This window comes from Epinephelus fuscoguttatus, linkage group LG20 (genome assembly GCF_011397635.1).
Source record: "Epinephelus fuscoguttatus linkage group LG20, E.fuscoguttatus.final_Chr_v1".
Classification (NCBI taxonomy): domain Eukaryota; kingdom Metazoa; phylum Chordata; class Actinopteri; order Perciformes; family Serranidae; genus Epinephelus; species Epinephelus fuscoguttatus.
Genome location: NC_064771.1, coordinates 17356935 through 17379731, shown reverse-complemented (window position 1 = coordinate 17379731; position 22797 = coordinate 17356935). Strand labels below are relative to the sequence as shown.

At 45.4% G+C, this 22797-nt stretch overlaps 1 protein-coding gene across 4 annotated transcripts in view; it reads left to right on the top strand.

Moving 5' to 3' along the window:
* ntn2 (netrin 2) overlaps positions 1-22797 on the top strand; it is a 53141-nt gene that overhangs the window by 12260 nt on the left and 18084 nt on the right. For all 4 annotated transcript variants that reach the window (XM_049564209.1, XM_049564210.1, XM_049564208.1 and 1 more), the window contains exons 2-3: positions 3371-4626; positions 19034-19222. In XM_049564209.1, the coding sequence (XP_049420166.1) occupies positions 3576-4626; positions 19034-19222 (1240 nt within the window). In that variant the 5' untranslated portion in view covers positions 3371-3575. The remainder of the gene's footprint in view (positions 1-3370; positions 4627-19033; positions 19223-22797) is intronic.

Below are 22797 nucleotides of genomic sequence, written 5' to 3'. Positions count from 1 at the left end.
CAGGAACATTGATTTGTAACGTGACACCGCTTTATTCAGTGGGGTTTTTTTCTGGTTTTAATAAGCATGGGTCTCATTTGTAAACATTGCGTATGCACAAAACAAGGTCCGAAAGACGCGTCAGTTTGTTTTGGAGAGGAAGAGACCTCTGCGGATAATTTGGCTCCCAGTAAAAACCTCCTGAACAGTGAACACTGAAGGAATCTTAACCTGGAGTTCACACTTGTCACACGGGAGAAGTTTCAGCTGGTCGCAATCAGCAATCCTAGCCACTAGATGCTACTAAATCCTGCGCACTGCTCCTTTAAAAGTCGCAATCTGTGATCTAAATGTAAACAAAAGTGAAGCCAATACTAAAATCAAAACTCAGATGGAGGCTGATATCACTCCAAGATTGACTGATACATTTTTTATTTCATGCACTGAATTTATTAGAGGTTGACATTTGGGGAATACGCTTATTCTCTTTCGTGCTGAGAGTTAGATGAGAAGGTCGATACCACTCTCATGTCTGTACACTAAACATGAAGCTGCAGCCAGCAGCATTTCTGTGTGGTATTCATTGTCTTCTTCAGGAAGACAGAGACACACACGGGCCTGCAGCTGTTGCTACTTCAACCACATTTAATGAAAGACAATGTCTGCCCCCACTGAGGGGAAATTGTGGCTTGTTAAACACACTGTCGATGCTGAAAGCAAAGACTTTTCTCGCTGAAACAGATTCTTTACCATTTCAAAGGTCAGCCAGCTACACCACTGTGCTGACGTCCTGGCACAGCTTATGGATGCAGAAAAATTTTGTGGAGCTGGCTCACATTTTTGCAGCTTTTATAGCGATATAGAATAAGTTTTTAATAGATACCAGCTTTTTGCCACAGTGTAGTGTTGCTCAGAGGAAGCATAACACGAGGCTAGCATCTATTTCAGAGGGCGTACAGAGTGGAATTAAACAGCCTTGTCACTGTTCTCTCTCTGTTTAACCTACACGCTCATCTGCCAGACGCGCCTGACAGCACCAGACCCTGGAAGAATCTCCCAGCAGGCCCGGCAGCACGGCGGACCGCACCATATTTAGTCATCCAAAGTCCAGACACAGACCAATGCAGTCCTCCACCTTAATCTGTCTCCCCTCTCCGTTTCTCTCTCCATCTCTCTCATTTTTTATGTCCTTTCCTCAACTCCCTCCCTCCATCTCTGTCACTTTCGCTCTCTCTCCTAAGGCTTCCATTCATATCTGTCCTCGCTCGGCCTCCCTCGAGTCAGTTCTGCTTTATCACTGTCGTGCCCCTCGCTGTTTTTCTCCCCCTCGTGTGTCCTCCTTATCTACTAAAACTCTTCTTTCCTTGTTCCTGTTTGTCCTCTTTTTTAGCCTCATAAGTCTGTCAAGTATTTTCCTGCCTGTGTTTTTTTTAAACTTTCTAACTTCCTCTCACTCCCTCAACAACATGCCCGTCAAACATGAAGTCTGAATAATTCCCTCTCTCCGTCTTTTTCCTTTCTTCCTCACCTGTCATAAATTCTTCCCCCTTTACTCCGGCTCCTTCCCCCCTCCTTCCCTCTCTCCCCACTGTCTCTTTTCTCGGATGAGCCTGCCGCTGATGGAAGCTGGGCCTGGATGGTAATGAGTTGCTAATTCTATCAGCCGTCTCTCCATGCCCTCCCCAGTGGGTGTCGGGGCCCGCCAGCTTTACCACGGCCAGCCTTTTGATGGAGTACCTCGGCTGATGAACTCCCGCCTGCGTGCCCACTTTAACCTCCTCGTCCTCAGACACATGTCATTGATCAATGTCCTTATTCGTCCTGGCAAGGCCCACTCCTACTCCAGTCATTTATGAGCAGGCCCATTCCCTGAAATCCATTTTTCATATGTTGAATATTGTAATAACAGGGGATTTTTTATAGTGTTTTCAAGTTCAGGTTTTCAAATTTCGTGGCTCATGCACTCAAAATATACACTCTTTATTCCAAGTAGACTTCAAAATGAAGCAGACAAGACAGTTTAAAAGATGTGGTTTCAATTTCGAGGGTTGTTGTACCTCCACTTTGTGACAGTCTTTCTGCTCTGTGTAAGTCCCTCGTGGTATTTTCCTCTAACACCCAATCTGCGCTTGAGAAGAGGCCAAATGGCTTGGGTTTAAGCACTTGAGCACAGAAGAGTGGCCCTATTTACCAGGCCACTGGGCCCTTTTTTCAGAGGGTTGCTAGCTTTGGACCCCTCACATAAGAAAAGAACGAAACTTTTGTTTTTCCGACTCCCCTTAAATCCGTCTGTCTGCCTTCCTCCGCTTGACTGAAGTGGATACAGAGGCGGCCTTTTGTTCTACCAAGATGAAGAGGGATGCTGTAGTATAAGAGGGAGAGTGAGGGTAAGGAGGAGGTGGGTGTGATTCATTGTAATTTAATAAATACCTCGCAAAGAGGGTTGGGGTGCCTTCTCAACCCCTCAGCTGTCTGTTTTGAAATGGGGCTCTTCTGGATTTGACACCCAGGGAAGTAAAAAGGGGATTAGGGAAGGAAAAGCCTCAGGCTATATACATCTCTTTCTCTGTCTTTTTCTTCGCCCCAAGGCTTTCTCTGTCCCCCCCTGCTTCAATCTTTCTCTCTTTGGGACCGAGAGGCCCCTCGTCTCGCTGTGAGCGTATGAATGATGTCATCCAGGTACCTATCTTGACCCAAAGAATTAAAAAGGCTTGAATGGAGTCTCATGGCCTCAGTTCTTCTAATGCAGAGTATAATCCTCAAATAGCTATCACTTTTGGTGAATTTTCTGGTTCAGTGAATGAACATAATGCTCCCCTCTCGAGGGTCAGCACCGTGTAACAATAGTGTTGCAACGCTTGATTTACTGTCAAATTCCTGCAAAAAAAAATCACTTAAAAAAGCTTAATATAAAAAATAGTTCGTCTTTTTTTTCACTCTTAAAGCAGAAGTTTGACCAGGGTCACACACGGTCCACTGCTTCGCAGCATCAACAGGGATTATAGGGTGACTTCTGCCATGCTGCTCAAGCATGACCAGAAGGCTTGGCCAGTTTTGACCTGAATGGAAGTGCTGAATGAGAGGCCGGCATTAAAATTCAGGATGCAGTCACTTGCAGCCACTAATGTCTCTCTTTAAATGGTCATATCCTTTCTCTTGGGGCCCCCCAGCTTACTGTCTTATCCTCTGACAGGCTTTTAGTCAATGAAAACATTCACTTGTGATTGTACAGTACAAGAGATACAATGTAATTTGCTTTATAAGGGCAAATATAATTTGTAGATGATTTTATACAGTAGAATTAGATCAGCGTCACTTTCAATTTTATATCCTATTATGGTAAAAAAATGTCTGTGACACTGACCTTTGTGTTTGTTTCTCTCTCTTACAGGAAGGGCTCTGGTCAGCCTGAAGTGAAGGGTCACTGAGCTCAGACACTCTCCTTCCCTCACACACAGGGGAAAGTCACACACACACACGGACACATCTGCACAACGACACGTTTACATTTACACACAGACTCTTGGGTACACGCACAAAGACTCATCCGTGCATAAACACAGACACACGCTCACACACAGGCCCCTCTGAGCAGGATGAGGGAACCCTGGAGGTGCCTGCTGGGCCTGTGCCTCCTGGCATGCTCAGCCTCCACCCACAGTGCCACCAATCCCTTCGCAGGGCAGCAGACCCCCCCAGACCCTTGCTACGATGACACAGGCGCAGCCCGGCGCTGTATCCCCGAGTTTATCAATGCCGCCTTCGGCAAGGAGGTGATGGTGTCCAGCGTCTGTGGCCGGCCTCCGTCCCGTTCCTGCAGCGTGGTGGAGCGGGGCGACGATCGGCCTTCTGTGCGCACGTGCCAAATCTGCGACGCAGCCGACCCCCGCCGTGCCCACCCTGCTACCTACCTCACTGACCTCAACTCAGCCCACAACCTCACCTGCTGGCAATCAGAGAATCTGAACACCTCGCCGCACAATGTGACTCTCACCCTTTCACTGGGGAAAAAGTTTGAGATCACTTATGTCAGCCTGCAGTTCTGTTCACCACGACCCGAGTCCCTGGCCATATATAAGAGCATGGACTACGGCAAGACCTGGATGCCCTACCAGTTCTACTCCTCACAGTGCCGGCGTATGTACAACCGGCCCAACAGAGCAACCATTACCAAGCAGAACGAACAGGAGGCTCTATGCACAGATGGCCACACTGACCTCTACCCACTGTCTGGAGGACTCATTGCTTTCAGCACTCTGGACGGACGGCCCTCCGGCAAAGACTTTGACAACAGCCCTGTCCTCCAGGACTGGGTAACCGTCACCGACATCCGCGTGGTCTTCAGCCGGCCCCAGCTGCCCCGGGAGCTGCAACTGGGGGCCGGAAGCAACAGCGGAGGGAGGGACGACGACCCCATGGCGGTGACATCCACGCTGCCAACTTATTTCTATGCAGTGGGAGACTTCCAGGTGGGCGGGAGGTGTAAATGCAACGGACACGGCTCGCGCTGCCTGAAAGACAAGGAAGGCAAACTAGTGTGTGACTGCAAGCACAACACAGAGGGACCCGAATGTGACCGCTGCAAGCCCTTTCACTATGACCGACCGTGGCAGAGGGCCAATGCCCGCGAGGCCAATGAGTGTCTGCGTAAGTCTTTCCCTCTATCTGTCATTCTTTATGTGCTTTTTACATGTCTCAGTTAGTCTGCTGTGGAACATACTGTAGAGTTCTCTTTGCCTGCAAACAATACAGACCGTTCTGAGAACATTTAACACAAAGAATTTTCCTGAGAAGAGACATAACAGGATGGCTCTACAGTAAGTGTTATATTGTGACTAGGGCAACAGCTTTGGTCCGTGTTTACTTCCTGTCAGCTACTGCATTGACTAACACTTGCAGGAAACACAATTGTACCCATTTAGTGGCTGTTAAAGGGATAGTTTGGATTTTTTTGAAGTGGGGTTGTGTCCCAAAGTCAGTGTTTTACCTAGAGTAGATGGTGATAGGTTTGGAGAAGCAGCGGAAGTCCCAACAAAGAAGCTAAGCGATGTTCTGCTGTGGACGGAGTGACAGCAAGGCAAATTTTAGCCACCAAAAAACCCCATAACAGTTTCAGTGTACGCTATATTGAGAATATTTTCATAGTTTTACCTTTCTGTCAGACAGCCCGTTCTCACGGAGAAGCCGTTTAGTTCCCTATCTATGCTCTCATCAGCCACCAGACTCCTTAGACAAAAACTGTACTTTTAGTTTGCTGAACACAGGAGCTGTCGGTCTGCCGCTGCCTCGATCAGGAAGTTAGTTTGTATTATTGTGTGACTTTGGTAAATCTAAACAAACCCATTTAAATGCGAAAATCACACATTAGAAGAACCAATCGATATAGCGATAGACCAGCAACTCCTGTGTTTTGCAATGTTAAATCACTGTTTTTCTCAAATAGGCCTGGCTTTGAAAACAGCAAAAAAAAATGGCTCCAGTTCCCTGTCTAATGGTAATGTAAAACAATAAAATATTCTAAATATAGCACTTAAACTGGTATTGTTTTTTTAAGTGGTTGAACAAGTTTTTGTTGCTGACCCCTTCATAGCAGTACATTAGCTTGGCTTCCATGTCAGACTCTATCCAGATACTCCAAATGGCGCTGTGCTTAATGACATCTACTGTAGGTAATACGCTGGCTATGAAAAAGTCAAGGAATGCCACTTCAAAAGATCTGGACTATCCCTTTAATAAAGAAGCATGCATATGTAAATTTCTGCTCTGTTCCTTTCCCCTTTCTATGAATCAGGGAGATATTGTTTCCCAACAGTATATCTCCTCAGCACGCTCAGAATTCCTAATGAGCAAATGGGTTTCGGACAGAAGATTGGCCGCCTTATATCTGATACAAATATCCCATTCTAGGTTGAAAGAGTGTATGAAAATCTTTTTGGAAACCCAGGTTGTTTATTTCTTCATTGGATGGAGTCATGACCGTTTCACCACCCACTCTCAGGATATGACAGCAACGTAAAATCAGGCCAACAAATTGAATTTATACACAGACACACAAGGAAAGAGAGAGGGAGGCAGAAACGGACAGATTTAACTATGATGACCTGTGTTTGACTGTCATATGGGTAATTAAGAGTGTTGCCAGAGCACACCGGATAAATTTGTGTTTGTACAGGTGAGGACTTCTGGTAGCGCAGTGGTTGAGCTTGCAACTTTGGCAACGTCTCCCAAAACACAAGGCACTTCCTTTTTCCTCGCATTTCCCATCAGCCCCTTCTATTTACCGTTCCTCCATAGGGAAACAGGCCTACTCTTAACAAAATCATGTTTTCTGGACTTGTCCATGAAAAAAAGCCTCTTTTTTCACCAGCAAGTCTAAACAGTGGATGACAACAGCTCGAGTCATTGGCACACGGCTACAGCTAAGTCATCCAAGAATGTTATTTGGCAGTCTTTGCCTTCACCTCAAGACATGCTCCGTAAAAGTCATCCAGACGTGCTCTGAACACTCGCCAAGTAAAATTATAGCAATTTCTGTGGCAATTTTTGTTAATATAAATGGATTACCTTTGTATTGGATTAGCCTTTTATGTGATATTTAGCGCATATATTAATTTCATGGCTGTACAAAGGTTTTAGACACACACCGTGCTCCCTGTGTGTTTTCAGTAGGAATGCTCTTTCTAATGTGTTTCTTTGGTGGTCATTTTTACAGCATTTCTCTGTTAGTATAAATAGACATAGGTGGAACTTAATTCAGGTCAATTTTGCTTGTCATAAAAATTTGTTAGCGTAGGAAAATAAAACCATATTAGAAACCGCTGTCCCCGTTTTAACCTCTCGCCATAATGAAATAAAATTACACCCGGAGAGAGAGAAAAAAAAAACAGGAGCAGAACATTGAAAAACAGTGTATATTTTTCTTACATGTTATAATTGCCCGGTGAGCTGGCCTGAGATCATATTTAGCATTAAACAGTGCCAGATCTGTTTAAAGGGGACAGAGAGTGACAGAGCCAGAGGAGTGAGGCCATTTTAGCATTAGACCTGCCGCCGAAGCCAGCGTTCCCTCACTCCTGCGCCAACACTACCTTACTTTGGCTTCATCTGCCCTTGACGCCCTCACTTACTCCGCTCTCAGATACAGTCACACACACACACATTACACACCTTAGCCCCTTCTACAACAATATCCTGTAAATCCCTCAGTGTTTTCTCGCTCATACTTTCTGCACACGCCCTCTTTCAAATGTCCCGTAGCCGTTTCCGAAATGTTACGCCCGCTTCCCGTAGAGCTCTTCTCAGCGGGATTGATATGTCACTTCCATCCACAATTTCTGGACTAAACAGCCCGGCCGCACTGGCCAACTCCGATGACCTAATCCCAGTGTTGATACAGGGCAGTTAAAGCCTATTGCGAGTCGCACGCTATACCTGATCACACATCCGGACACGCCAAAAAAGCCAGTCCCAGATGTCCCCGATTTCATGTTCCAAAAGCCTCTTTACAGCTTATTCCGGTAGAACGGGTTCCAACATATCCTCAAAGTAGCAGGAGAGCCTTTAAAAAGCCTCTCCAGTGTATCTTAAAACCCATTCTTTAAATGCACCCGCCCCTTGTTGATTTCTGCGCTTGCTTTTCTTTCTGCAGTGCGAGCCGCTGTGACAGCAAGGTGCAAGTATTTAGCCAGGGCGAGTGCGCAAGAGTGGCAAGTTACAGAGCCAAGGAGTCCCTTAGGTGTCACCAGAGCCTTCATGAGGCCCTGTGGGTGTCTGGGTTGGAGGTAGGGTCCGAGGGGGCTGGGCTGAGGTCATGATCCTTTGCGGAGTGGTGACAAGGTTAAGCTCGCGAGTGGGGGGGTGAGAAATGAGGAATCCAGAGTGGGTAGACATAGAGCCAAATACATTTTGTTTCACACAGCAGTTGTTCGGAAATGATGCGCCCAGTGCGCCAGTTTCACCCCTTAAACATTGCTGTTGAGATGGCTTTAAAGGTTTTGCTCACTCGTAGCAGTCTTGACTTGGATCTTTACCCTGCATGACAAGAACATTGTTTCTAACAGGCTAGTTTGATTGTTCGCCGGTTTTACTAAATGTTTGACATGCACCGCACCAAGATTACTGTCTGTGCTCTTGGCAAGCTCACGTACTGTCTCCAGACACAAGCCATGCACACACACACACCCCATCTGCCGCCTCCCTCACTATGAATCCTGCCTCAAGACATGGGTTTACAAATCTCCGCTCTAGTAGTCAGAGAGGGCAGCCTCGTAAAGGAGCGTGTCTGTTTGTATTGAGGGAGACATGATGGAAAAAGCTGTGATTTATCTGCCCCGCAGTTTGAGCCACAGGACAGAATGAGGAAACAGATGGATAAGAGTTATTTGGTTACCGGTTGTGATGGAGTATTGGCTTTTCTGCTGGCACTGTCGATGCTGTAATGTATACTTTGTGTTGACTTAAAAATGCGAGACGGTGTATCATGCCATAATCGAGTCTGCCAAAGTCACCGTATGAGATGAAGAGGCCTCTTGTGGAGTCAACGACAATATGACATCCCGAGTAGATGATAATTTATGGCGGTGTCAGAGCTCGCTACTCTTGGCTGCAGCCATCTTGGCCCTGTTTGGCTGCGGCACCAAGCTGTTCTATTCTCCAGCCCCTTCCTTTCCCCTCGTTTTGGACTCAGCCTGCAGGAAGTCCAGAGTACTGCTCTGGGGCCAGACACCATCCATCCCTAATGGACCAGCCAAGCCAGGTCTGCTCCCAGTGTTGCGGCAGGCACACTGGTATGCATTCATAGCATTAAATACAGAGGTCATGTGAAGGCTGTTTTGGATTGCCACTCGGGCTGATTTGCCAAAAATGCAGGTGAGCTGCGGTTGGTAGCGGAGCTGGGTGTTCCCGCTCTGCTGCAGCCTCTGGGTGTGGCGTTTAATAATTTAAATGATAAGTTTTGACAGATTGAGTCCAGCGGGGAATAAGTGATACGGTGTTCTGTTTTTGCACAAGAAGAATTTCCTTTGAAATTAAATCAATCAATGAAATATATAAGTATTCACAGTCTCATTATACATCGGTCCATGTCATCACCTGAAGGGAATTCCCACAAATTAGTTATTACCGCTAAAAAAAGTTATTACCCGTTACATAATAGATGTTATTAGATCATGTCTGCCACACTAATGAATGAGCAGCTGCATTAAAATGTGAATTTTAAAGAGGAGAAGCAGAACAGACAGATTTCGAAGCCTCGTCACAAGCCCCGCTCCAACCTTTTGTGGGGGCTCGTGGTTTTCGGTGGGCTCGGCCTCTGTTTGTTGGAAACTATTAGCTGGAATTACGGGGGGATTTGACAGATGGGTTTCTTGGGGAGAGCGGTGTGGATCCAGCAGAGGTGTGTATGTGTGCGAATGTGTGTGTGTGTGTGTCAGAGGAAGAGGCCAGCCAGGAACACATGCTCAGGAACAGGGCTCAGAATAAGCCCTCAGATCTGTACAGAGCTGTGGAAACTCTGAAGACCACAGAAGCAAAAACTCTCTTTAAATATTTCTCTCTCTCTGTGTTCGTTTCCCTCACCGACAAGGGGCAGATGTTTTTTTTGATGCTGATTAGAATTTCAAAATAGGCCTCCATCCTTTCACACCATTTTTTCCTTTCCATGTAGCGAGGGGCAAGCAGAGGTCAGGCCCATGTTTCAGTCGTACAGATTCGTCGAGACACCATTTAGGCCCGGCAATCGCGAAATGACCTCATATTTAAACACGCCACACATGAAACCATGTGAGTTTGCATGATTTGGATAACATGAGCAACTTCGTATTTTTATAGTTTCCTAATCGTGGCGTGGAGAGGAGCAGGATCTGTGTGCTTTTGTTCTTGCGACACAGTGTTTGGTCTTGAGTAGAACAAAGTTAACCTCACTGGATTGCGTTGAATTTCCACACTGAACCCTGAGGATCCATCATTGCAGCACACAGCAGCCTGAAACTGTCTTTCACGGCCAGCTGAAATGTTGCTGTCCGTCCCTAGAGGGCAACACGATATGAAGATGGAGTGTAGATGGGTGAGGACGAAGAAAGCCAGAGCTGCCTTGATATTACTACATGCATGTGCCATGTTCCTACTTTCGCTAATTGACTTAAAGACCCCCCCTCCGCCTCCACCGCCTGTCGCTGGAGGCTAACAGGGAACCGACACTTCAATTACTTACAGCGCGACACATAAATGAGCAGGAGATGTTTGTGTGTGTGTGTTGAAGGGGGTTGCTGGGTGAAAGAAAGAAAGTGAATTTAAAAAAAGAAACCTCCTGTGCTTTCAAATAATTACACAGCCAAGGAATGTTGTTCTAAAATCAACAGCCCTATGAAACGATGCCTCTGGGGTGGTTTGCGTGAGACGCAGGGGCAACGGCACAGCGAGGCCAACAAACATGAGGTGTGTGAGATTTGCTTTCGCGCGCGTGTGCGTGTGTGTGTGTGTGTGTTTGAAGCAAGACCTTTATCTGGCTGAGACAACAGGGTTTGGTCAGTTTGTACTGTAGCCGTGCTCTTTGCTTTTATTCCCTCTGTCAGTATTGCAACTTTGGTCCTCGGCCAACCCACAAGGAATTGATGCTTTTCTTGCTCTATGAAGCCACCCATAAAGGCTCTCTGGCAAGCAGGGAACATGGTGAAACAAATGTTAAGGACAGCAAAGTGTCAAATAACAGCGTTAATGTCAACCGGGTTAAAGCGCTGGATCCTTCGGAAATGCTCTGCGGCTGCCCGAGGCCAAGTGCGTGTGTGTGCATATGCATCTCTTCGCATGTGTGAGAGCCACATGTAATCTAGTAGTGCGATGTAGCGTTTCATCCCCGTGCCAAAGCAAACTGGTGGAGCTGCAGTGTGCCCACCCTGCTCTCCCAGGCCCCCATCCACTCTCCCCCACAGATGGTAGCAATCACCTCCCGAGGTGCCCGTCACCGTCGGCACTCTCTTCCTCTCTATCCTTGTGTAACTGACTCTTGTCATAGATTAACTTTCTTTGCCTGGACCTTTTCCTGTCCGCTACCTCTTCTTTTATTTCATATATATTTCTCTTTTTGCTGAATTCAGCCTTTTTTTTCTTCTCTCATTGAGTTATCTGTGTTTTGGTAACAGTTTGCCTCTTTTTATGCTGTTGCGGGCCTCTGTGCTCTATTGCCTGAGAAAATATGTGGTTTTTGGCCGCCAGCCGGTGTTGCTGGTGGCAGCGAGATTCAGAGACTGTTAAGAGAAAATATATGTCTGTTTTTTAACAATGAGTGCACGATAATTGCTTGGCTCCCTTTGACTGTGGTTTTGTCTAACTGTGACTGACATGGTTGCTGTCACTGTGCTTGAAATTATGTGTACGTTATGTAAACATTCATACACTAATGCATGTGAAATGGAAGTTGTCTGTTACTGTAGAACAGCAGGAGTGACATAAAAGGACGCAGAAGACTAAGCTGTTTTTCTTAGGTTTGTGTACAAGTTTGACTGCTGAGACTGATCTACAGATGGGTGACGAATGAAAGGGGCACTCCACTGGGTTCAACTTCAGACAGGAGGTAGAGGTGTCCTGCAGCCGAGAAGCCAGCCGTGGAGCTCCATCAGCTCCCCAGCGAGCCAAAACTATAGTTGCAGCACCGGTCTAACGTGATAGTTTCAGCATCTGGTCCATTTCGTTTTCTATATTCTTTGTTATAGTCCAGTTTCACTGCTAGAAAAGCAGACACACAGAGAGAAGATTAGTTCTATGTGTGATTACAAGGAGCAGAGGAGCAGAATTGCTTTTCACCATACTGTACTATACTACATCAGAAATTAAAGTTCTGACATTACAGAGAAAGTAAACTATGGGGAAAAAGTGCCATTTTTTAATGGTAGATGGTAATTATAGGTACTGGTACCCAACCCTACTGAGGCTTGTTACAGATCCAACATTTTCTGACTCTTAAAGGTATACTATGCAGGAATTGTTGGTCACTGTTCGTAACAGCATTCAAGCATGGCCCCTCCTCCTTACACTGCTTGTTGGTACATTGCAAGCTAATATTAACCTGGAAATCCAGATGCCCCGCCCCCAGCAAATTTGAATTTGCACTGCATGGGAATCTGGCTAGCAGAGCCTGCTGAATCGCCATCGGACCAATCAGATCAGTCTATCTGACAGAGGCGGGCTCTGGGCAGGCGTAACATGATGACGACAGCGCTGCGCCGTAGGAGTCTAAAAGTAAACAGCCAAGATGGCACCTGCCGAGGGACTGCGTCCATTCAGTTTAGCTTTGGAAGAAACGCTAAGCCAACTACACTATCTTTTTCCTTGGGAGAGGAGCAGAAGACTGCCCTAGAAGCCTTCGTTTCCAGGAAGGACGTTCTTGCCGTTTTGCCGACGGGATACAGCAAAAGCATAATATATCAGTTAGCCCCACTGTTCGGCAAACAAATGGGGCTTAGAGCAATGAATACGTCACCTTGTTTTTTGCTCTGATTGGCTATCATGCTATCCAATTGCGTGCAGCGGCATTTAATATACCTCAGTTAGTGCTGCCCCTTGGGTAGGAAGGGTGTATCGGTGAGGGCCAGACTCAAAATCTTTCTAGATTTGAGTCTGGATTTCCAGGCTAAGCTAATATTGTAAGAGCATTACATTTGTTGTAATAGAAAAGCTCAAGAAGCTAACTCCTGGCAACGACCTGTCAAACAGAAAACAGTGAAAGTTATTCACTCTCGCGTTGGAATGAGATTACACTTGGTGTTTCGCCTTGCTATATTTGCGTTTTTCTGTGCTTTGCTTGCAATATTTATAGCTTCCTCTTGGATGCATGCTGCTACTACCTGGCCACTTCTAACCTCACCTGCGTGCTGTTATTGGCCGGGAGCTACACACCATTGCTCAAAGGTTGCAGCCCGTAAACATCCAGAACGCTGCACAATGAGAACGAAATAAGAAAAACCAGGCAGATGGCTTTGCAGATGCATATGACGCCACGAACTCCTAGTGAGTCACAAGTGATGATTGAGAGGGATTACTTTTGTATGAGTCTGTACATTTTATAAGGAAAATCCTGCATAATAGACAGTACTTTATCCCACACTAGGGAGTAATTGTCAGCATATCTCAGCTCCTGTGATGTCATTTCTTTAAAACATAAAGCTAATAATAAAAACCACAGCAGCTTCACTAATGCTTGTAACAGATCCTCAAAGTTCCTGAAACTCTGTTAATGGGATGAGCTCCATCCTTTCCAAGGATATTTCCTCATCAGGTGTTTTGATGATGGCTGTGGAGAGAGCTGTCTCATATGCTGGGTCAGTATCTCCCATAGGTGTTCATTAAATGTGCAGAGGCCACGTATGATACACATCATTTTCACACTCATCAAACCATTGACATAAAAGTCCCTGTAAAACTGAAAGTGATCTCATTTCAAATTGAAAAGTACATGGTGGTCGTTGCAGTGGATTTTACTTTTACTGCTCTGTTCTGGGTGACCCATCATCATCTCAAGAGTCTTCTGCGTTCACATACAACCTGATTAGAGAAAAACATTAGGTTTCCCCTCTGCCACGCCACTGTCATCTCTGGCCTCAGCGGTGAATTTACACAGTAGGTTCCATCTGTCACTTTCTATTTCGAAACCAGTCCAGGCATCGCATGCATCCCCCCGATTGGACCTCATGGCTGTGTATGCCAAGAGTCATGGCAAACGTACATCTGTTTTTACCTCGCTTTTTACTGATTCGCCATGATAATTTGATTGCACAACAGTCGTCTACTTCTGCCCCTGTGCTCGGGACTGCGGGACGTTGCCTGGGGGGGGGGGGCGCAACCGAGACAGACAGAGAGTGAAGGCAAAGACGGGACACAGATAACAGTGTTTAGATGTGGGGAAGTGAAGTGGACCAGAGAGAGGGAACAGAGCTCAACTCTCCTCTGACACCAGGCCCCCCAACATGGCAACCCTCCAGCCTAATCTCGTTAAAATCTTCCCCCGGCTGATGCCATCCAGAGAGAGAGAGAGGGGAGATGGAGGAAAGGATGGACAAGAGAAAGGGTCGGGGCAGGAAACAGGCGAAAGGAGGGAGAGGTAAAGCAGTGAGAGTATTTGAGATGGGGTCTCGTGAAAGTAAGAGGAGAGAGGGGAGGGTGGCTCAGGGGAGGGGTGGGAGAGGAATTAAGGGGACTCTCAGTTCAAAAGGGCTTCCAAGAGCTGGCTCTTAAGCCCACGGCGTGAGGCTAACCGCAGAAACCATTGGAGGGAGGGGAGGGCTGAGACGTGGTGTCAAAGTAGAAGTGAAAGATATGTCTGTGTGGAAGAGAAGGAAAGAGCAAGTGGTTCTGAAGCAGCTTTGTTACAGCGAGGTAGACGCTCCTGTGTACATTATACGGTCCACGAAATGCACACAGCAGGACTACAGGAGTTGTAGTTTCCTGTTAGTCCTCGGCTTGGAGTTCTTAAATCTTTGTCTCAGCTTGTTGTCCACAGCTCATTAGAGTCTACAGACCCAGCGGTGTTTACATCTGTTTAAGTCTCACTTCTGACTTTTTTTTTTTTTGTGGCGTCTTTTGTTACTTGATCCATGTCATTATGTGAGCAGTTACTACCGCTTGAAGGAGTGTCTCTGGTGTGTGTGTTTGTCCACACTGTACACTGCTTTGGCTCTAATGAGGAGCTAATTAACCGGGTGTTCCCCTCGGTGCCCTGAGCAGGTGGCTGGAGCAGCCAGGCGGAACTCAGCCCAAACACACAGCACACACACACACACACACACACACACATGATGGCAGGAGCCCATATAGCAGAGCCTGTTTGGCCAGGCGGAGAGGGCACCCAAGGGGGGCTGCAGCAGGTCTGGACCATGGCCGGGGCCAAGAGGGGAGAGGGTGGTGGTGGGAGAGCGGCCCTCCAATTTTCAAGGACCAATTTTAGCCATGGGATTTGGGTTTTGCACAGGCATCCAAAATCAATTGGCTGTGCTTACCGGCTTGGCTTTGGTGGAGCTGAAGGAAAAATGAGGTTAGATTTATCCCTGACATATGGAGGGGAGCAGAGAGGCGGTGCACTCCACAAACACACTTGCATTTTATTTGTCGAAGGGCAGTCTTTACGGGCCAATTTGTCATAGCACACACATGACAGGCCAGACTGTGAGCTTGTTTGGAACACATGTACTTGTTGAGGCACCTTTAATGAAAGCTGAATTAGAGCAGCTTGACCTTACCTGTAGGAAGTTAGGAAGTAAGCACCACCTACGTCACAAATGGAGACGTGTGCAAACTGTGTAGAGGAATATATCAGATAGAAATTTACTCTTGCAGTTATTCCACTCAAATTTGCATTTGGCTCACTTTATTTTGATGACAAAGTGGTGCAGCTATTCCCTACTCTAATATTTTCCTAGGGGTTTCTTGCTCCTTTGCCTCCACCCCCTCCTTATTTTTGTTGCAGCATCCCTCTGTTTGCCAAGCCTGTAGCTTGTGTTTGTTGTTTGATTTCCACGACAACACAAGGAACCAGATTTACGCATCCTTGAATTGGACACTGACCCATAAAGGAGCCGCGCTCACTGGAGGATCGCAGATTCTTTGCTGACTTTCCACCACCCACAGAACAACACAGAAAAAGTCTGCTCTTTTCCAACAGATAAGAATAAGTGTTTTTGCAAAGCACCAGTGAGGCTTTGATGTGTTAATGAATTGAAAAATGGCCTTCAACAGCGTTCAGTTATCCCCGCTGAGCCTAATTTGGGTGGGGGGGTGGGGGGGGGAGGCTGCTGCGGTGGTGGGGGTGGCAGGTTGGGGTGTCAGCGTGTGTGTGTGCGCACAAGCACTTCAAAACAAACCCATAAACATTCCAGGATCTTTAGGCAGCTGCAGCTCCAAGCTGAAGTTAACGGCACGCAGCATGTACACCATAGAAAACCCACAACATGCATACAGACACCTACCTGAGTGCCTTTTGCTTAGTTTCTCAACCTTAGTTCACAGTTTCATTCATCTTTTCCCAAACTACTTTTTCTGCCAGACACTAATTCTATAATTCTCTGTCAGTCACAAAAAGTCTGGCTGTTGTTAAAGCCGTCACCGCTACACATGCTAAATCATTCAAAGGTTATATTCTGGAACTTTCTTTGCATTCTCCACACTTGAACGTATCCTCTCCTGCCTCGGACTTTGTTGCCCGATCTTGTTGCACAGCAGAGAATCGAGAAGATGCCATGAGAGGCAACGTCAGTACTTCAGCGGGGGAGAAAACGCAATCCATCGCTTTCATGTTCTGCTACAAGGTGTTAATGGACACAAGTGCTCACAGCTGTGTGTGTGTTTGAGACGCTTGATCATAATCACAGTCCCCCACCTCAGTCTCCCCACCCCCCACAGCAGCCCCAGCCGCTCACCAGAGCTGGTGTGTTCTTTGTCACATTCCCCTTAGAAGAAGTTGGACAGGCTGTTTAGTTGTTCGCATGCACACACACACTACACACATGCATCCACACCGATTCAATTTGGAACATTTTTTTAGTTAAAACATGCAACATGTCATTTAAAACTTTGTTCAGTGTGCACGCTTCCATCAGAATACATATCTATATTTTTATCCAGGGTCAAAGGTCAGTCCTCATCTTGCCATTTCATGAGAGCACACCAAAACATCCAGCGGTGTCTCTTCACAACATGGATCCATACATGACAAAATATTTAATTAACTACAGAATTCCATACAAATCGGGCCACGTAATAACCAGATGGAATTGGGAAACAGTCTGGGAATGTGCTCCCCCCTTTTTTTTCCAGGGTCTGCAACCAGGGAAAACTGGGCCTCTTTCCCAACCTGGTGCCAGGCTTCCCTTTTCAGTGTGGATGGAGGGGCATATCATTCACTGCTTACATATTACTGGACATATATATTCAAGTCACTCCTCTCCCGTGAGAGAACCATGAGTGTCATTAACAGTCATTTTTGATCAACTGCAAGGAGCTCATCTGACATTATACAGATCATTGAGCTCAGTGTAACGGCAGAGCTGACCTTGGCTGCAGCAGCAGTGCATGTGTCAGCTGGTGATGAAGAAAGAGACTTTAAAGGGTAACTTGGGTAATTTTCAACCTGGACCCTATAGTCCCATGATTATGTATTGAAGTGTCTAATGAAGAAAACACTTTTTGAAACTTGTTTAGTATTGAACAAGAGCGCTGCAGGCAGCAGCAGTGAAACATGCTGCAATGTAACCACTTGGGGCAATTGTGCACCGCTAGTCTATACCTCTAAACGTGCTTGTTTTTGCTAATGACAGGCTCCGCTTGTTATTTTAAGTGTCTGACAATATTATGGAAAGGATCCCTACAGAGATAGATCTTTTTGTTTAATGAGAAACAAGCCCAAAATCTGTATCAGCAAGCCCACCAGACTCCATTTAAATAAACAGTAATTTTAGCATGTATAGAGACAGCACATTTTCACATCCAGCTGGGTGAATTAAGGGTTTATTTCAACCAAACCAGAGTTAGTGAATGTTGGAAGAGTGGAAAGTCAATCCAAGAGGGTTTTTGTGAGTTTTATTTTGTTTCCGTTGACTCTAAGTGTGTTGTTCAATGATAAATTACTGTTTTTTTTAAATGGAGTCTGGTGGGTTTGTCGATAGTGATTTCAGGGCTGTTTCTAGTTGAACAAAAAGAGTCTTACTCTGTAGGGATCCTCTCCATAATGTTGTCAGACACTTCTAATAACAATCTGAGCCCGTCAGTGGCAAAAACAAGCACTTTTAGTGGAAGTAAATTGAAGGTGCACTGTTGTTTATTATTGTTACATTGTTGCGGTGCACTCAATTTGAAAAACCGTTGTCTCCATTAGTCACATACACCCAAAAACATTGGAAAATGGAGTCCAGGTGACAAGTAAACATCTTTTTTGTTACCTTCTCTGACTCATAAAAGTACTTGTATTACTTTTCTCTAACTTCCCACTCACCAGTCACTGTATGGCACACAAAGCCACACATACATAAAGTCATCCCAGTCCTTGAGCCATTCTGTCTTTGCTTATTCCCCATTGTTGTGTCTTTTTCTCTTCTAAACATCTATTGTTAGTGCATGTTTCTTAATCACACTCACACCAGAATAATTAATATCACCCTCTGTTGTGATGCCCTAATAATCCTTCTTTTGCCATAACTGTTGACATTTTTGGTCAAACAGCTCTGCTGTTGTTTACTCCTTTCTAATTTATCTGCGGATAACTTTGAACCAGAGCTAAGCTCCGCAGCAGTTGTCTTTGAAGCTGCGGCCAAGTCTTCAGGTCCCAGGTCTGACTCTGATTTAACCAGCAGAGGGTCTGGATCAAACTCTATTACACAAACAAGAAGGGCAGGTTTCTCATTAAGGCTTCTCAAATGCAAACCCCACATGTAGAGAGTAGAGCGGAGTTTCTGAATAATGTCAGAGCTGGTGAATGTGGTCTAATATGGAGAAATCAATGGAAAGACTGGTGAGGCAAAGAGACATAAAGGCATCTGAGAGGGACTGCAAAGAGATATAACCTCACTTCACATGTCCCATATATTGCGGTTCGCCTCATTTAGAAGACAGCTAGCTCGAGTCCGTTCCTTTATCTGAATCGCTCTCGCTTTTAATAGATCTTAGGAGTCTTTACTCATCAGTGATTCATGAAATTAATGTCTCTCTTTCCAGTGATTAATAACTAATGGGCCGAGAGAAGCAGAATTCATTAATTATGAAATGGAGAAAATGAGCTCTGCAAATATCACTTTTGATTGATGAGTTCTGGAATAGCAGCCAAGCACACAGCCGCAGTGTAGATTATAAACCAGTCACTGTTATACTGCCTCACTGGAAAATCTCCGCCAACTCTCCTGCGATATACTTGGTAGTGACCATATGTTTTACTGCATTGCACACTCCGTGTGAATATTTCATCTGAGCTAACTTCCATTTAGACTCTTTAAGGATAAATACTGTGAAGGTACTTTTACATTTACCCTCCTTTGCTGATGTTCACACAACTAATAACTTTTCTCTCTTCCCTCTGCAGCATGCAACTGTAACCTCCATGCCCGTCGCTGCCGATTCAACATGGAGTTGTATAAGCTGTCGGGGAGGAAGAGCGGAGGCGTCTGCATGAACTGCCGTCACAACACCGCAGGCCGCCACTGCCACTACTGCAAGGAGGGCTTTTATAGAGACATGGCGAGGCCGATCACTCACCGACGAGCCTGCAAAGGTAAGAGGCCTGTCTGTAACAGCTGTGGCATTCGTTACACTTCACTTGTCAATCCATCAGCAGTTCTGATCTATTTTTCTTCCATTTTCTGTTTCTAATAAGGTTTGAGCATCTCTAGGTGGGACTCATTTTGTTTTCTGTTCAAACATGCTGTGGTGTCTCCAAGGCAGTCTTAAAGAGGCTCATTTTTTTAAGCTAGCATTGAAGCTAGTGGTATCTTGCAAAACAAGCCAAGGCATCCATTGGTGGTAACCACGTCAGCATAAGTTGTCAGGAAAGGGTTTAATATCGCTCCAAAATTAGGCTGGATAACCACAAGTCTCCCCTTGACTTGAGAAAGCTTGTTCCCAGGAACTGTTTTATTTCACACAATCATGTACTCCTTCAAATTAGAACTGTATATTTTTCTTTTTAAGAAAAAGGACAATTAACCTTTTAAAGAACAATGAATCACCTAACATACGTAACAAATTAAAACAAGATTGCTGTGGAGCTCAAAATGTTAACTGTACTGATATTAAGGCTCAGACACACCAAACCAACATCAAAGAATTAGTGGCATAAAGGTCTAATTGTTGCATCGCTTCATGTCGCCTGTGACTTGGCTAAAAAGCTGCACCTGAACACACCGTAAAGATTACAGCCAATGGCAAACTAGCACGAATGTTCTGTGCCTGCGTGAGAGGAAATAACTTTCCATACCAGCAGGTGGCAGTAGTCTGTATTTGTCATCAAAAAAGTAAGACCAGAATGCAGGTATATTTCTGATCAATCTGAATCACTTGCAAGGGCCTGCTCTCTCTACAGGCCCCTCCACCCCAGAGGCCCCTGTGCAATTGCACTGCCTGCACTCTCTATATTTATGCCCTTGCTTATGGTATAACAAGTTTGTTTCGATGTGATGCCCTCATGACTTGAGTCCTTTGTTTACTTTCCTCACTTCAATTTCCCTTCTCGTGCACTGAGCTGTATTGCCAATCAGATCGATTTCATTCACTGACAGACTCCACTGTCTCCGATGCTGATTCAACATGCTGAATTGGCTGAAAAAAGCCAGGGTAAAGGGCTGACTAGTACAAACGGTGCGGGGAAAACCACCAAAACTAGCGTCAGCTTGACGTATCAGGGCCTTTAGTTTATACACATCAGATAATTAGTGACAAGAACTATAGAAAAAGAAGCCAAAATATATCAGTAAGCAATTCCTCTACATATTGACATAAGTTTCAACTAGCCTAGATACTTTAACTGCATAATCAACCCAGTCTCACTCCGAAGTCATCAAAATCCAGTGCTTGGGCAGTGACTTGCCGCATCAGACACTGATGAAAAAAGCCGCCTTTAACGTTGGTATGATACACGGCCAGCTGCCGTTATAATTTAATGGCACGCGGCGGCATTAGGGGGAAATGCAATGGGACAAGGACAAAAGTTAAGGCAGCAAAAGTCCAAGTAGGGCGGGTGGGAGTGGTGGTGAATGGGTCCAACAAATATCGACTTTCACTCAGGAGAGCGTTGCTCGCGTTCCTTAAGATTATGAAGCCAAATCCTGTTCTTTTTTCCTAAACCTAGTTGTTTAGTTGTTGAAAGAAAAAAACATCAGTTCACAATTTTTTTTACGTAGTGTGTTTGTTTTGAAAGAGACTGCATGTAAATGTTAAATTTCCTGTGAAAATGGAAGTGTAATTTGAAAGAAGACAGTGTATGTAACAGGCAGAACTTTGTCGTCAACCAACTTTCACCCAGGGTACCTTTCATGTTGTATCTGGACATGGAAGGTCCATGAGTCAGAGTGAGAATGTGTTGGCATAACAGAATTCCTGAAAATCAGTTATGGCTTTTAGTTTTGGTCTGCCAACCCAAGATTCTCAGTGGCCCCATCTGGCCAACCCTAAGAAAAATTTCTGGTGGCACCACTGCAAATATGGTGTGACCGCTGCTCCTACACCCAGTTCTCCAGCTGTCAGAAACATGCAACAGAAGTATTTTTCTGGGAAAGAATTAACAAGCACTCAATGTTTACAACAACTAATGGAGAAATATTCACGGACAAGGATCACTTTTGTGTTAAATCAATCAGTAAGAGAGTAGCAAAAATGAATATTTATTTATATGAACATGCCACAGATTATTACTTTAAGCTCGGTTTGACTTTTCATTTGGCGAGTGCTGTGCGAAATGTTTACAAAGTGTTCAAACAAAAGCTGATTGAGACGTTCTAACCCTTGTAATACTTGTGTAATTGTGACTGAAAAAGTTTAAGACGTTATTATTGGAAACATACACGGTCATGGTGACTTTTAATAAAAAATATCAGCATATCTGAGTTGCTGTACCATAGCAGGGAGAAGGAATTGATACTATGCCCGAAGCTTTTCTGGCTGTCCTTACAAATGTTCCCCCCATACCACACACCACATAATATTATCACTTGACCAAGGCATTCCTCGTGGAAAAATGTATTTTACCCCTTTTATTATTTCACATTTGCAGTGAATATTTTTCAGCCTGATATTATGCTGGAAGCATTTCTCTCCTCTTGCTGGACTGGTTGCAAAAACAACACTAGTTTCCTGTACTTGTTGCTCAGGAAAATATTCAAATCAATTGCAGAGAGGGAGAGAGAGGGAGTTTTTTTTCCTGTTGATCCTGATGTAGGTAAAGAATCACTTCCAGAAAATAAAAAACAGCATTAGCGAGAGCTGCCAACGCTCACAGCCGTGAAGATCTTTTGGTTGAAATTTCATGGCGAAAATCTCCTGCTGGCTTCCGCTCACTTTTTCCTTCTGCAGCCGGCCCAAGCTGTAACTCAACACCGGGAGGTTAGAAATGGCACAGTATCAGGCCGCACTTGCCCATGTTAGTTGCGCTGAGATGCCGAGCCATTCATCATATAATGGCAAGCGACTTGGTCACATACCTTAAATCTGAAGTCATCTGACCTGTTGCTGCACCAAAGCGCTGACAGAAAGAGATCCGCCTCGGCCCTGGCAGGAGATCAGTCCTGAGACGGCATCCCCGCGTGCAAATTGTTCCCTCATCTTCCATTTCCTGCAATACCTGTGAGTGTGATGCTCCCACACACACGCAGGCTCCACTGATACTGCAATTTGTCCTTATCAAAGCCTTGTGATCAGGTGGTAAACAGTTTATCTGCCTCCCTCACAAAGGCCCCAGATGTGACGGAAATGAAAGTTAACGTCCGCAAAGCCTCAACTGAGCGACTGGCTCCGTGATTGATCAGAGCAATTCCGCAGCCTTCTAGGAGCTGTCATTTTGCTTTGCCTCAGTACTTACTCACTTTTTTTTTTCATCTCCATCCCCCATGATCTTTTATAACCACCATCTCCTCTTCCTCCCCAACTTCTTGTCTTTCTTTTTCTTTCATCCCTAATTTTATTTTCCAGCTCTGATTTTTACTCTCCTCCATGTGTCAGGGTCAAGACAGAGGTCAGAGGTGCAGCATGGCTAAAGGGGGTCAGGTCTGAAATGGAGTTACAACAATAAAATACAGGTGTTTTCTAAAGGTGAGACAGGAGTGGGGGAGGGCTGGGGTTCTGCTCAGGCTCTACGAG